Here is a 16,090-nt window from a genome sequence, read left to right as displayed (position 1 = left end):
AAATAATATCACTTATTTATCTTTGTTTTACTTATTTTATTGTTTGTTGTATTTATGATTTATTCTTTATTTATACCATTATCATAATTATTTTATTTCAGACACTTTTCCAATGCCAACATAACAACAAATTTTAATGTCATGGATATTGTGTAAAACATTTGTGTCTTGTAAAGAAAACCAAACAAAACATAGAAATTTAACATCATATAAAAGAATGAATGTCAATAACAATAATTGACATAACAACAATAATAAAAGTAAATGAAATAACAAGGAAAATGGATTAGAAGAAGAAAGATACAAATAAAAACAAATAAGAAACAAGATAAATACAATAATAATAAAGATAATACAAATAACAAATATAAATGATTAACAATAAATGAGATACAAGAAAGAATAAAAAGAATAATAAGTGAATGGAACAAAGGGAAGTATGAAGAAATACATAAGAAGTAAGAAGATAAAAGAAAAAGATGGTATGATAATCAACAAGAAGTATATTCAATCAAAAAAGATAATTGAAAAAACTAAAGAAGAAATTAGAGAAAAAAAAAACAAAATACATTGAAGAAAAAGACATTAAAACAAATGAAGAAGAAATTAAAAAACAAAATACAAATAAAGAAATGAATGATAGATGTAAAATTGCAAGAATAATAAATAAAAAACAAAGTACAATGAAAATATAAGAAGAAATACAACAAAAGAAAGAAATCAAATTTTAATTGAAGTGTTGTATTGTTTTGCAATTAATTGGTTAAATAAGAAATTATATAAGAAATTAAGATGGGAACAAATAGAAAGTATAATAAAAGCAATAAACATCAATGTCAATAGTGAAAAAGAATATATTAATTATATTAAAATATCACATAAAATAAAAGAAAGCACTAAACAGTACATTAAAGTGAAAGTAAATAATATAATAGAAGGAAGAGTAGAGTGTGATTCAATAATAAAAAATATCATATTAAAGAATAACTCTACTGAAATTGATGAAGAATACCTTAACACTCTCATCAATAAAATAAAAGAAATGAAAATAGAAAATGTTCAAACATTAATTACTACTGGAAAAGAAAATAAGCTGACTGATTAATAACGGAAATTAATAATAGATGGGTATGGTCAGGAAGCAGAATGGATTATCTGCAAGATGATATGAATATTTCAATGGTTATGCACCTCTATCTCCAAAATAAAATAATAAGAGATAAATTTGATGAAATAAAAGAAATCCTAAATAAAATTAATAGAATAGAAGATTTGGTCAATGAAATTGTACAGAATAAAGTGCATCATGAAATTAAAAGAAAATGATGAAGAAGGAATAAAAGTTAAAGCACTAGAAAGAATAAAGTACCTAAAACATATGATGACAATGATTAAAGAAAGAATTAAATTTAATAAAAATGAAATAATCAGAATCAATACAAATAAAATCATGATTGATTCTAATAAGAAAATTAGAATAAAGAAAAAAGACAAAAACTAAAAAAAAAAATAAACTAAAAAAGAAAAATTGTGAGTGAATGGAAAATAAAGAAGTTATTACTAAATCTAATGGAGTAAATAAACGATATGTTGTTAGACTCATAAAAAGTGATGACTTTAACATTGAAGATAAACCCATTTTTATTGATTTGTCATGGAGATTAGATATTGTTTTGGCATATAAAAATGTATATAAATTAATTCAACCTCAATTTATTATTCAAATTGATGTTGCTGATATTACATTAGCAAAGAAAGACCAAAAGAAAGTAATACAATCAGATGGGTCAGTTAAGGTAGCATTAAGTTCATTAAGAAAATCAATTTATTTTGAAATGACCCCAATGGTATTAAATGAAGTAATTAAAGAATTAGAAAAAGGAATTGCTGAATTACGTTCATTAAATACAAAACAAATATTACATAATGCATTAAAAAATAGTCAATAATTTAATTATTTGTTTATTTCTTGAAATGTTTTAATTAAAAACAGCAACATTATCTAATAAAATTTCACCATCAAAAAGAATCTCTAATTCATCAATTTCTATTGGTTGTTGTTGTGTATTAAAAACAAATTCAAATAATTGTAAAAAATACACTTTACTCAATGTAAATGGTGTTTTAGATTGTGGAATACCTGCATATTTAAATTTAGCAATTTCTTTTACATTTTTATTTGAATGAATGAGTATTGCATTATTATAATTTGATGAATTACCAACTTGATAAAAATTAAATTCTATTCCTTTTGCATAGATTGGTACATTAAATAAATATTTAATAGAACATTTCTTATGACATTGAAGATTTCTATGAAATCGTTGATAAGCATTTTGATAATAAAGTCCAACATATGAAGAATTAGTAGAAATAGTAATATTAGGAGAAATCTTTCCATTAGAATCTATTAATATATCATTGTTACTTATAAATGTATTGAAATAACCAGAATTCATAGGAAGAACTTCATCAGCAATTTTAAAATCTTGTAACATCTTATAATTAATACAATTAGAATTTAAACTACACATAAAATGACTTCCAATGAAAAGAGAAACAATATAATCAAGTTGGGTTTTTGAAATATAATTTGATTGTATTGGAAAAATATTATCAAGAATAATATGATTATTTGGTTCTTCATAAATTATATTAAAATCATTAGGATTTCCACGTTGAATAAATAAACTACCTGTATAATAAAATGGACGATTAGAATTTAAAATATTTGTTTGATTAATAAATATTAAATCAGGTGATTCAAAAATTGCATAACTTGATAAAAAAGGATTAGGATATGTACTGATAGATGGGATTGTTTCAATAAAATAAGATTGTATATCATTCATTATATTATGTTTTATTATTTGATTACATGACAATCCACTAAATGAAATAACTTTAATAGTTATAATGTTCCAATCTTTTAATAATATTGGAAACGTCTTATTTCTATTCATTACTTCTATTAGTCGTATCCCAACTGCACCACCTTCTCTATCTCCAACAATACCAATTTCTGACATGTCAACAGTAAAATTAAAATAATTATTTAATGCAACATTAAGATATTGAAGAATATTATATGTTAAAATACTTCTTGCTTCAATATAAGCTTCTTGTGTAGTAAGATTATAATTTTTACTAATAATGGTTTTATCGTTAAAATCTTTATCAAAAAATGATGAATCAATGACAATGCCAATCAAATCATTTTGTGCAAATGTCTTTTGAAGATAATCATATCCATCATCACTATTAATAAGATTTCCAAGTTGATGTGGTAGAATAATTACTGATTTAAAATGTGATGTTTTGTTTAATCTAAGAATATCTTTAGGGAAATAAACTTGACCATTTAAAGGAATTATTCTACTATTCAAATGATAATAATCTTGAGATGTAATAGATAATTCAATAAATCTAGACATATCAATTGTTGGTGTTTTGATAGTTGGGTTAGCATAACATTCTCTATAATAATTCTTCTTTCCACATCCAAATGTTATTACTTCAATATCTCGTGTTATTATTGGAATATTTGTAATTTTTATTGAAGAGTTATTCTCAACTGAATTAAAAGAATCTGGAACAACAATTGATTTGAAATAGAGAATACTTCCTCTCCAACTTAATATTGTAGTAATTCCTGATGTTAACATAATAAGGAAAAAGATTAATGTAGCAATATAATGATGTTTAAATAATGATGTTATACATTTCTTTAATACGTTCATCCATTCTTTTGGATTTTTACAACATAAGAAAATTGTATGAATAAGTGCTGATAATAAAAAAAGAAGAAAAGCAAGGAATGTTATTGTTGAATAACTCACCAAATAAAAACTACTTGAATTTGGTTTTAAATTAGGAATTACTGAAACAATTAAAGATGTTACTATTCCAATAAGACTCATTGAAATAAATAATGAAGCAGAAAATATGATTCTTTTGTATAAAACATACATTAATGCATTTAATAAAACCAATGTTATTTCTAATATTTTTGTTATTATAATACATCCAATAATTAATACTGAAAGAATTAAAACAGAAATAACAAATGTTTGAATATAAAGAATCCTAAAAGTATTTTTTTGTTGAATAAGTAAATAAATTAATATTAATGTTATAATTGATGAAATACAACAAAATATTAATGAAAATACTTTTATTGAAACTAAATGTTGGTCAATAAATTTTCTATATTTTTCTATCATTCTATTTAATATCGTTTTATTTACTTTTTCATTTGGAACTGGTGGATATATTTTTTCAATCATTTTATTGATTTTGGGTAATTTAAATACAAATGTTGTTGAATTATACTTTGAATAAACTTTTCCCATTATTTTTGTTATAATTGAAGATTCATGTAATCGTTGTTGAACAAATGGAAATAATAAAATTGTTTGAATACTAAAGATAATTACCAATAATAATACTTCACTTACTCCTATTATCAATATTTTCTTAATTTCTTTTGTATCTGGTGTTGTTTTCAATAATACATAAGTAAATATATAACTAAATAATAATATTACACAGACAATTGTTACAGTTAATCGTTTATACCAATTATGTTGTTTTGTTGTTATTTGAGAATATGATACTTCATTATTATCACTATTATTTTCAATAAGAATATTAGGAGACAAAACCTCTTCTTTCATTTCAATTTCTTTGTTTATTTCATAACTATTAGGTAAATTATTATTCATAAAAGAAAAAGAGTATTTCTGATTATCTTTTCTTCTCATTTTTCATTTTTATTTTTTTTATTTTTTTTATTTTTTCATTTTTTCATTTTTTTTATCTCGTTTCTTTTTTTCTAATGGTAAAGTTAATCCTCAAAGAAAAAGATTAAAACAGAAGAACTTGAAATAGAAATATTATTAGATAAGTATGAATTGGTTCAATACAAATCCTTTCACAGACTTCTATGTTGCAATTACTCATCTTAAAAGGGAGAACAAATTTCCAACAAATTATATGAATAGTATCCATGATGGTAAAACAAAAAAGTATTTTGCTGTACCAATAACATTTGTAAAGAATATTCATGATGCAGCAGTTGCTTATAGTTCATTAAATGAACAAGATAAACAAGAAATGGAAAAATTATATAAATTACCTAAAATAGATACAGCATTAGGATTAAGTGATGAAAATGGATATCTCAAAGGAGAAGTAAAAGAGAACATAGATTATTTATTAATTAGTAAAAAGAATAAGAAAATGATAAAAACACTCTATGGATTTTTTGATGAAGATATCAAATTTCCTAAATTACCTAAAGTTTATATTTATAAAACACAAGAACATATTATTAAAGAAAGTATTCCAATACATTTAACTGTTGTTTTTCATTTTATTGGACTTGATCATAAAGAAAATAAAAGTGAATATATAGGAGAAATATATAAAAATATTACTATTTCAAAAGCAATTGAGAAATTACAAAAAGACTTTCAAATTGATGTTAACTTTACAAATTATAAAGTTAAAGTAATGAAAAATGAAGAAGAAGAAGTAGAAGATTTAGAAAATATTATATCATCAATTCTTATTGATTCAAATGAATTAAATAAAGTTCATGTTCAAATTATTGAAAAACAACCAACAATACCAAATATAAATTATCCATATGAATCAAATGTTAGTTCAAAATATTCTGGATATTATGGAATTAGAAATGAAGAAGAACCAAATGGAATAAAAGGTGTTTGTGGATTACATAATTTAGGAAATACATGTTATATGAATTCTGCTATTCAATGTTTAATTCATACAACTCCATTAGTTCAATTCTTTCAAAAAGATGATTGGAAAAAAGATATTAATTTAAATAATCCATTAGGAACATCAGGTAAATTAGTTGAACAATGGAGTCAATTATTAAGAAAATATTGGTCAGGATATTCTACTATTTCTCCTAAAGAATTTAAATTTGCTATTGGAGAATTTGCACCACAATTTAGTGGATATCAACAACATGATTCACAAGAATTAGTAGCATATTTAATTGATGGAATACATGAAGATTTAAATCGTGTTTTAAAGAAACCATATGTTGAAACACCAGATTATAATAATGAACCAGATGATGAATGGGCTGTGGCTGAATGGAATAGATATAAACAAAGAAATGATTCAATTATTACAGACTTATTTGCAGCACAACTTAAAAGTAAAGTTATTTGTGATGTTTGTCATAATACCAATATGAGATTTGATCCATATGTATTCTTATCACTTGCAATTCCAAATAAACAAAACTCAGTATCAATTTATGTTTGTGATAAGAATTATCAAAATACTAAAACAATTAAAATAAATATTAAAGGAAAAAACATTGAAGAAATTATTGAAGAATCAACAAAAGATATTTGTTTAAATACAAATCCAAATAATTTTGTTATTGTACAATTTGGATATGAAAAAAAGGTTGAAAAAATAATAACAAATGGTAAATTAGAAAAAGACATGGAATATGGTATTATTGAAAAACAAGACAATGAATCTGATTTTATTGTTTATGATTGTTTAATAAAATATGCTTCATATAGACAATATAGAATACCAATTGTGTTTGGTAAATCAATTAATAAAGAAATTGTTGATGAAAAAATATTTGAATTATTTAAAGATACTTATAAAAACAACGTAAATGCTTGGGACTCAAAAACTATTCTTTCTAATAAAAAAATTCATGAAGATGAAGAAGATGAAGAAGATAATATGAATAATAATATTAAAGAAAATCAAAATAATGGTACTTTAATTTTTAATAATAAACAATTAGAAAAAGAACAAGAAGAACAATTAGAAAAAGAACAAGAAATTGAAGAAAAAAAATGGTATTTTGAATTTAACGAAGAACATGAAAATATTATTCAATGTCAAAGTATTGATAGTGGAACATTTAAATATTTATATGACAGAGGATTGTCATATCGTTATAATCAAATTGATGGTGATCCTGTTACTCTTGAAGAATGTTTTGAAGCATTTGAAGTAGAAGAATTAATGGATGAAAATAATAAAGTGTATTGTTCTAAATGTAAAGAACACCAACCATCACATAAAAAAGTTGATCTTTGGAGTACTAATCAAATACTTATTATTCATTTAAAAAGATTTGGTAATAGCAATGGATATTCTCGTGATAAAATTACTACATTTGTTGATTTCCCAATTGAGTCATTAGATCTTACTCGTTTTGTTAAACACTATGACCCAACAACACCTCCAATTTATAATTTATATGGTGTTACTAATCATATGGGTTCTCTTGGTGGTGGACATTATGTTGCATCTGCTCGTGTTGGAAATGATTGGTATGATTTTAATGACTCAACCACTTCAAAGATTGAAGGAACAAAAGAAAATATTGTTTCAAAGAATGCTTATGTGTTGTATTACATTAGAAAAGATATTGACCAACAAACAAATATCAATACAGAAGAATTTACCAAAGAAGAAGGAAATGAAGTTCAAGAAGAATTAACACCAGAAAATGATAATGGCTTAATGAAAGAAATTTAAAAGAGAAGAGGAAGAAGGGAAGGAGAAAATAAATAATGATGACAATAATGACGAATATTCCTAATTCTAAAAAAGAAAATTTCAATTATTTTTATTTTTTAATAAAAAATAAAGAAAAAAAAATAATTTTTAGTATAAAACAAAACGAAAGAAACTTAAAAAGAATAAGGAGAATATGCAAGAGTCAGATGTATTTCACAACCAATTGAGAGTAGAAATGTTAAAAAAAGAAGAAGACGAAGTAGAAAATAATTCAGAAAAGAAAAAAGCACCAGGGATTGATATGAATAAAGTTAATTTAATAAAAACAAGAGATGAAGATATTATTGCAGAAAATATTAAAGCAGAACTTAAAGAAGAAGAAAAAGAAAATATGAAAGTTGAAGAAGAAGAAATAAAAGAAGAAGAAGAAAAGAAAGAAAAAGAAAATTATCCATGTATGCAAATTATTGATCAAGAAGGGATTTTTGCAGATGAAAACCAAAAAGATAGAATCACATTTGAAGAGTTTATTCAAGAAAATACAAAATTTAAAGAATTAGGATTTAATTATAATATGTTAAGCATTCTTGGACCACAAAATAGTGGAAAATCAACATTATTAAATTATTTATTTGATACAGACTTTGCAGTATTAAATGAAAAGAATGGAAGACAAAGAACAACAAGAGGAGTTTGGTTAGGACTAGTTGGGGATAGAAAAGATATTATAATTATGGATTTAGAAGGGTCAGATGGATCAATAAGAGAAGATGATTTATCATTTGAAAGAAAAATATCATTATTTAGTTTATCAGTTTGTAGTGTTTTAATGGTTAATATATGGTCACATGATGTTGGTAGATATGGAGCATCAAATATGTCATTATTAAAGAATATATTTGAACTTAATTTACAACTATTTCAAAAAGAAGATTCACCTAAAACATTAATTCTTTTTGTTATTCGTGATAGAGATCAAAGAAAACCATTTGAAAATACTAAAAGTGTATTATTAGAAGATATTATGAAAATTTGGGAAAGTGTTGCACGCCCAGAATGTTTTAAACGTGCACCTATTGATAAGTTTTTTGATTTAGAATTTACATCATTACCTCATTTTAAACATGATAAAGAATTATTTATTCAAGAAGCAAAAGAATTAAAAAAAAGATTTGATTGTAAAAATCAAAATACTTATTTTAGACCTATTTATAATAAAGAAATTCCAGCAGATGGATTAGCATTATTTACAAAACAAGTATGGAGTGCAATTAAATCTAATAAAGATCTTGACCTTCCAAGTCAAAAAGAAATGTTAGCAAGATTTAGATGTGATGAATTGATTGAAAATATTTTTAATGAATTTGAAAAAGAAATAGAAGAAATTAAACTACAACATTCTGAAAAACATATTTTTAATAATTTTAAGATATTTTGTGATTGTTTATATGATAAAAAAATGAAAGAATTTATGAATGTTGCATCTAAATATCTCGATAGAGTTGTTAAAGAAAAAGCTGATCTTCTTAGTGAAAAAATGTTAAATGAAATATCATATTTGTTTCAAACTCAAATGACTCTTGCTATTAACTATATTAAAACAATGCTTACTACAAGTTATTTCACTTTAAAAAATCAATATATCACAGAACAATCTTCTCTTTTTGATCCAACAAAATATGCTGGATATGCAGAACAAATGGATGATTTTAATAGTACAATTAAAAATGAATGGGAAAAAATATCAACTCAAAGCGTTCCTTCTAATATTGAAAATAATTTTGAAATAGAAATTAATACATTAGATAGATTTATTAATAAATTATATGAAATTGGAAGAAGAGACCTTATTGAAGCTTTAATGACTCATTTTAAAAAGCATTTACAAAACATTATGAAACCACTTCTTCTTCCTTTATTTGAACAATCAAATCAAAATATGTGGGAACAAGTTAGAAAAGTTGTTATTGAAACTACAAGTCAAAACCTTCAAGAATTAGAAAATGGAATGATTAATTCATTAAAAATGAATAAAGATGATGTTGAAAAAAAATTAAATGAACTTCAAGTTTATATTATTGATGCTGTAAGATCTACAATATTAGAAAGACCAGGATTTGTTAGTAATTTAATGGAAAATAAATTTATTTCCATCTTTAGATTAGACGATGAAGGTTTACCAAAAAAATGGAAACAAAATGAAGATCTTAGTAAACCATTCTTTAAAGCTAAAGAAGAAGCTGAAAAAATTCTTGACTTATTTTCTTATATTAGAATGGATCCTAAAGATGATGAATTATCTTTTATTTCTATTAACCCTGCAACTGGTAAAAAAATGATCATTGAAGAACCAGAAAATGGAACTATTGATCAAACTAAAGTTCTTTTTTCTTTAAGTGAAAGACTTAGTATTTATGAAGGATTTCAAAATATGGCTGAATCTAATTTTATCAGAGCACAACAAGAACTTGCTGCTATTACTGTTCATTCAAAAACTCCAATGTGGTTAATTCTTCTAATTGCATTTTTATCATTTGATAATATAGTATATGTATTTAAATCTCCTACATTACTTGCATTAACTTTAATTATTATTGGTATCATTTATTCATTAAATAAAATAGGTTATGCTTATTTGATTGACTCTGTTATTTCTTATATTCTTAGTATTTCTTGGTCAAGTGTCCTTTATCTAATTCAAGACCTTGGATTATTTAAAAATCTCTTACCTAAACCTGAAGCTCCAAAAAGAAAAAGACCTCAAAAGAAAACTCAAGACGATAAACCTAAATCCTCTATTCTTTTAACTCATAAAAAACAACCTTCTGTTATGGGTGATGTTACAATGGATAACATTGACTCATTAAATTCTTTTGATGATGCTTTTAAATTAGTCAGTCAAGATGAAAAACCTATTAGAAAACCTTTACATCCATTACCCAAAAGAGAAACTCAATCAATGAAAGTTATGCCTATGTCAGCTTCATTTACTAAGTCTCAATCAATGTTCATCAAACGAAATCCTACTACTACTTCTTCTCTTAATAAAATAAAAGAAGCAAATGAGTTTTGATTTATTTTCTTAATTTGAATCAATTTTTCAATCATTTTAAAATATATTTCTTCTTTTCCTTTTTTATCTTTTTGTTTTGAAGAAATTTATTCAATCATTTTTGTCTTTTATCTTAACACTTCTTTATTCTTATTTATCACAAATTATTATTTATTTATCAATTTTTTTTAATAATTTTTCATTTGTTAAAAATTTCAAATGTATTTATTATTCGTTTTAATGAGAATTAGAAATAATTCAATGAGTTAACTTGTTTTTGTGAGAAGAAATAACTCTTCTTCCTTTACCAAGTACTTTAAGATAAATGGAACGATTATCATTTGTACTTTCAATGCAATAAAAGAATTTGGGATAAGTGCCTACATATTAATTCAACATTAAGTCAGTTATTCCATTATTTATTCTGTGGAGAAGATAAAATAAACAAATGATGTATCATATCTTATTTGAGAGGAAGATTAAATCATATATTATACCATTGAAGTATATATAAGTCATCACATTATAACATGGTAATAACACCAACAAAAATTATTTCTTTAAGTCATAAATTGAAACTATCCCCAGTTTATTTAACTTTGTTGTAAATAAAAAGGGGAGGGTATTAAATAATAGAATGTCAGACATGTATTTTTCATAATTTTTTAAAGAAAGAGTTAGTTGAAAAGAGATAAAAAGAAAAAATAATGTTATTTTAGAAAAAATAAGTCTAAGGAATATTAAAACACTTTTTTTAAAAAATAAAAAATAAAATGAAAAGGATTAAAAAAATGGAGTATTGAAGTAATAAATTACAAAAAGGAAGAACACATCATCGAAAATATTTAAATTATGAAACTATTTATTTTTAGTTAGGATATCCTGTTTAATTTAATTAAATTTCTATGTAATAATTATAGTTGACATGAATTAGTCTCAACTCAACAATGTTTGTTGGTGACGAATATAATTAAAGAAATTCTATTTTATAACAACTTGGTTTATTTGAAAAATGTTAAAATTTTTAATTTAAATAAACAAAAAGTAATAAAATATGAAAAAGGTATTTTTTTTAATTTAAAATATTTTCTTTTTTTAAATCAAAAAAAAAGTTTGAAAAACGTTGATGACTTTTACTTTAATTTCCTTATTTTTAAAATAAGTTCGAAATAATTTATTATTATTTGAAATAATTTAAAAAAAAGAGTAAAAAGGAAGAAGTTGAAAAAAGTAATTTCGTTTTTAGGTGTTAATAATCCAAAAATAAACTCTCTTGAAAAGAAAATAAGAGAATAGAACAAGTTCTGAAAAACAAAAGGAAAAATAAGATAATTTAAACAACTCAATGAACTTTAAAAATTCAGGATATGAAATTATTATTATTAAATATCTTATTATTATGTTGTCTTGCAGATAAACTTAATGAATTTTCAGCAGATATTGATTATTATGACCTTGGTATTATGTCTCGTGGAAAGAATGCAGGTTCATGGTATCATTCTTACACTCACCAATATGATGTTTTCTATTATTTAGCTATGCAACCATGGAGACATTTTGTATGGACTACTTGTGAAACAACCAAGGGTAATAAAGAATGTTATAAATATATTATCAATGAAGATCATAATCTTAACGCTCAACAATTGAATAACATTAAAAACCTTGATAAACAAGATTTTTGTCAAAAAGAATATGCATATCCAATTGAAAAATATGAAGTTGATTGGGACAATGTTCCAGTTGATGAACAACAAATTGAAAGTGTAGATATTAATGGAAAAACTTGTTTTAAATATGCAGCTAAAAGACCATTGGCTTATGTTTATTTAAATACAAAAATGACATATGCAACAAAAACTGAAGCATATGATGTTTGTAGAATGGATTTCATTGGAGGAAGATCAATTACATTCAGATCATTTAACAATGAGAATAAAGACTTTATTGATCAATATAATACAAACACTACATCAAAATGTATCATTGATGTTCATAAGAATAATGTTAATACACATCTTGCAATTATTCTTGGTATTACTGATTCTACAGTCATTAAATCACTTCAAGAAAAATTATCCGTTTTAAGTCAATTAACAACAGTCGATGGAGTAACAATCTATTATCTTAAAGGAGATTCATATGCAACTGATAATATTAAATTAAAAGATTTGAAATATGAAACACTTGTCAAATACACAGCAGGACAAGGACAAGTTGATCCACTTGTTAATATTGCTAAGAATGACTTATTCAAAATGATTTCTGACAAGAAAATCAAAAGAGGAACTATGGTTGTGTTAATGGACAATGCACTTGGATCAGAATTTAATGCAGAAACAGAATTTGATAGAAAGAATATTTCAGTTCATACTGTTGTTCTTAATAGAAATAAAGACTCAAAGATTACATATAGTGCTTTGAAACTTGTTTCACTTGGACCACATTATCATGAATTCACAAGTAATAGTGAAGTATCAACTACTATTGATGAACTTTTCAAAGGAATTAGAGCTAATTTAACAGAAAGATGTGATAGAGATAAATGTTCAGGATTTTGTGATGCAATGAATAGATGCACATGTCCAATGTGTTGTGAGAATGATTGTTTCTATACATCCTGTGATGTAGAAACAGGATCATGTATTCCATGGCCTAAAGCTAAACCAAAAGCAAAGAAAGAATGTCCAGCAACATGTGTAGGTTTATATGAATGTAAAGATCTTGAAGGATGTGTTGTTACAAAATATAACGCATCTTGTGAACCAAAAGTGAAATGCATGGTACCATATTGTGATGACGATAATAATCTAAAGGAAGTATGTAAACAAAAAGCTAATTGTGAAGCAGATCAAAAACCAAGTTCTGATGGATATTGTTGGAGTTATACATGTGATGAAACTACTGGTTTTTGTAAGAAATATAAACACGGAAATTTGTGTACAGGAAAAACTACTAACTGTCAAGAATATGTTTGTGATTCAGAACAAAGATGTACTGTTCAAGAAAAGGTATGTGTAAAAACATCACCATACATTGAAATGTCATGTTATGTAGCTAAGTGTAATCTCAATACAGGTATGTGTGAGAACAGATTATCATGTGATACATACTCATCATGTGGTGGAGATTCTACAGGATCAGTATGTAAATGTGATGCATCAACTGGTAATCAATGTAAATGTAATAAGGTAGAAAATGGTAATTATTGTGATTCTAGTAAACATGAAATTTGTGATTATACTGGAGATAAACCAAAATGTATTGTCTCTGAATGTACAGAAGATCTTGTTAGAGATGGATGTCTTATTAAGAGATGTAATAAGACAAGTAAAACAACATATTGGGAGAATGTTGATTGTTCAAACACTAAGATTGAATTTGCTCAAGATGGTAAATCTGAAACTATGTGTAAACCATATTACTCAGCTACATGTTTGAATGGACAATGTGTTGTTCAAGCAGTTGGTGATGTTTCTAATGTAGGATGTGGATATTGTTCAATGGGAACAGATAATGTTATTACATATCATGATGATTGTGATTCACGTAAATCACAATGTGGAAACTTTAATGGTAAGTGTCAACCAAATGGAGATAATTCTTATTCTTGCGTATTTGAAAAAGATAAAACTTCTTCTAAATCAGATAATGATATTTGTGCTGAATGTTCTAGTTTAACATGTCCAGCTGATACTACATACAGAACATATACATATGACTCAAAAACAGGAACATGTAAAGCAACTGTTAAGCCAACACCATCATGTTCAGTATGCGAAAAAGGTAAATTTGTAGAGAAATGCAAAGATCAAAAATTAGAACGTAAAGTCACTTTAGAAGATGGAAAAGAATATCAATACAATATTCCAAAAGATTGTGTCAATGAACAATGCATTCCAAGAACCTATGTTGATTGTTTAGCTAATGATGATAATTTTGGAGAAATTTATAAATTCTATTTACCATGTCAAGCATATGTTACAGCTACCTATCATTACAGTTCATTATTCAATTTAACTAGTTATAAACTTCATTTACCACAAAGTGAAGAATTTATGAAAGAGGCAGACAAAGAAGCATATTGTACATACGAAATAACAACAAGAGAATGTAAAACATGTTCATTAACTGAAACTAAAGAAAAAGTAGAAGAAATTGATTTGTGTGCAGAAGAGACTAAGAATGGAGGAGTTCCATTCAAATGTAAGAATAACAATTGCATTATTGATCCTAACTTTGATTGTCAACCTATTGAATGTAAGATTCAAGAGATTGTTATTACAGAAAAAGATGGAATAAAAACAACAACATGTAAAGATACTGGAAAAACAACATGTGACACTAACAATAAGAGAATAGAAGATGCACGTAAAGCATTCATTGAAGGAAAAGAAGGAATTGAGCAAGTAGAATGTGCAAGTACTGTTTGTCAAAATGATAATAGTTGTCCAATTATTGCTGATGTAGAAAAATGTAATCAAAACACAGAAGTAGATTATGGATGTAAAGCAATGACAGGAGAATGTGATGGTACTACATATCTTTGTAAATTTGTACAACTTACTGATGATCCATCATTAGATAGTGAACATTTTAGAACTAAATCAGGAGTTGAACTTAACAATGCATGTTTGAAATATAAATGTGTTGAGAGTAAAGGAAGTGATGGAAAAATCACACATAAATGGGAAATTGATACAGAACGATCAAATATTGATCCAAAACCAAGAAATCCATGCGAAACTGCAACATGTGATCAAACAACTGGAGAAACTATTTACACAAAGAAAACATGTACTGTTTCAGAAGAATTCCCAACAATCACACCAAATCAAGGAAGATGTTTCTATTGTCAATGTTCATATCTTGACGGTTCATCAGTTCTTACTATGTATGGAGAAACAGATAAAGAATATTATGATCTTGATGCATGTGGTAATTGTCGTGTTTGGAATCAAACAGATAGAACACAACAACTTAATAATCACACCGAGTGTATTCTCGCAGGAGAAATTAATAATGTTGGAGCTATTGCAGCTGCAACTACTGTTGCTGTAGTTGTAGTTGCAGTCGTAGTTGCATTAATTGTTGTTTCTATTGGATTATTTAAGACTTATCAACTTGTTTCATCAGCTATGAAGAATGCCATTACAACAACTAATGAAAATGCAGAATATGTTGGAGCAGATAATGAAGCAACTAATGCAGCTACTTACAATGGATAATTAATTTAATTATCTTACTATTTAGTATTGTTTTTATTTTTTATGTTATATTAGTAAAACAGTCATAAGTAATATATTTTTTGGTTATAAAAGCTTTTTCTAATAGAGTTAAAAAAGTTTTTGAAATAGAAAAGAAGAGATAGAAAAAAGAATAAATGAACTATATCAACCTGAAAAAGCAGATGAAGGTTTTATTACAATTTCACATTTAGCAAAGGAATATCCAATTCCCGATGAGTTTAGAGTTGAATTGTATGAAGTTTGTTTAGAGAAGTTA

At 25.0% G+C, this 16,090-nt stretch overlaps 5 protein-coding genes across 5 annotated transcripts, besides 2 other annotated features; 4 read left to right on the top strand and 1 right to left on the bottom strand.

The window, feature by feature from the left end:
• The first annotated feature begins 99 nt into the window (after positions 1–99).
• Positions 100–720: a repeat region.
• Positions 669–1,503: a repeat region.
• Positions 1,504–1,538: 35 nt separating this feature from the next.
• EHI_012310 (uncharacterized protein) lies at positions 1,539–1,949 on the top strand (the record flags this gene model as incomplete). The annotated part of the gene is made up of 1 exon (XM_651084.1): positions 1,539–1,949. The coding sequence occupies one exon, from the start codon at positions 1,539–1,541 to the stop codon at positions 1,947–1,949; it is 411 nt and encodes a 136-aa protein (XP_656176.1).
• Positions 1,950–1,979: 30 nt separating this feature from the next.
• On the bottom strand, positions 1,980–4,724 carry EHI_012300 (uncharacterized protein; the record flags this gene model as incomplete). The annotated part of the gene is made up of 1 exon (XM_651085.2): positions 1,980–4,724. The coding sequence occupies one exon, from the start codon at positions 4,722–4,724 to the stop codon at positions 1,980–1,982; it is 2,745 nt and encodes a 914-aa protein (XP_656177.2).
• Positions 4,725–4,908: 184 nt separating this feature from the next.
• EHI_012290 (ubiquitin carboxyl-terminal hydrolase, putative) lies at positions 4,909–7,551 on the top strand (the record flags this gene model as incomplete). The annotated part of the gene is made up of 1 exon (XM_651086.1): positions 4,909–7,551. The coding sequence occupies one exon, from the start codon at positions 4,909–4,911 to the stop codon at positions 7,549–7,551; it is 2,643 nt and encodes an 880-aa protein (XP_656178.1).
• Positions 7,552–7,726: 175 nt separating this feature from the next.
• On the top strand, positions 7,727–10,638 carry EHI_012280 (uncharacterized protein; the record flags this gene model as incomplete). The annotated part of the gene is made up of 1 exon (XM_650146.2): positions 7,727–10,638. The coding sequence occupies one exon, from the start codon at positions 7,727–7,729 to the stop codon at positions 10,604–10,606; it is 2,880 nt and encodes a 959-aa protein (XP_655238.2). The 3' UTR covers positions 10,607–10,638.
• Positions 10,639–11,952: 1,314 nt separating this feature from the next.
• EHI_012270 (Gal/GalNAc lectin heavy subunit) lies at positions 11,953–15,813 on the top strand (the record flags this gene model as incomplete). Its single annotated transcript, XM_651089.1, has 1 exon — positions 11,953–15,813. The coding sequence occupies one exon, from the start codon at positions 11,953–11,955 to the stop codon at positions 15,811–15,813; it is 3,861 nt and encodes a 1,286-aa protein (XP_656181.1).
• Positions 15,814–16,090: the final 277 nt, after the last annotated feature.

The sequence above is a fragment of the Entamoeba histolytica genome, genomic scaffold (assembly GCF_000208925.1).
Source record: "Entamoeba histolytica HM-1:IMSS scf_1104750516417 genomic scaffold, whole genome shotgun sequence".
Classification (NCBI taxonomy): domain Eukaryota; phylum Evosea; order Mastigamoebida; family Endamoebidae; genus Entamoeba; species Entamoeba histolytica.
This window is presented reverse-complemented; position numbering and strand designations above follow the sequence as displayed.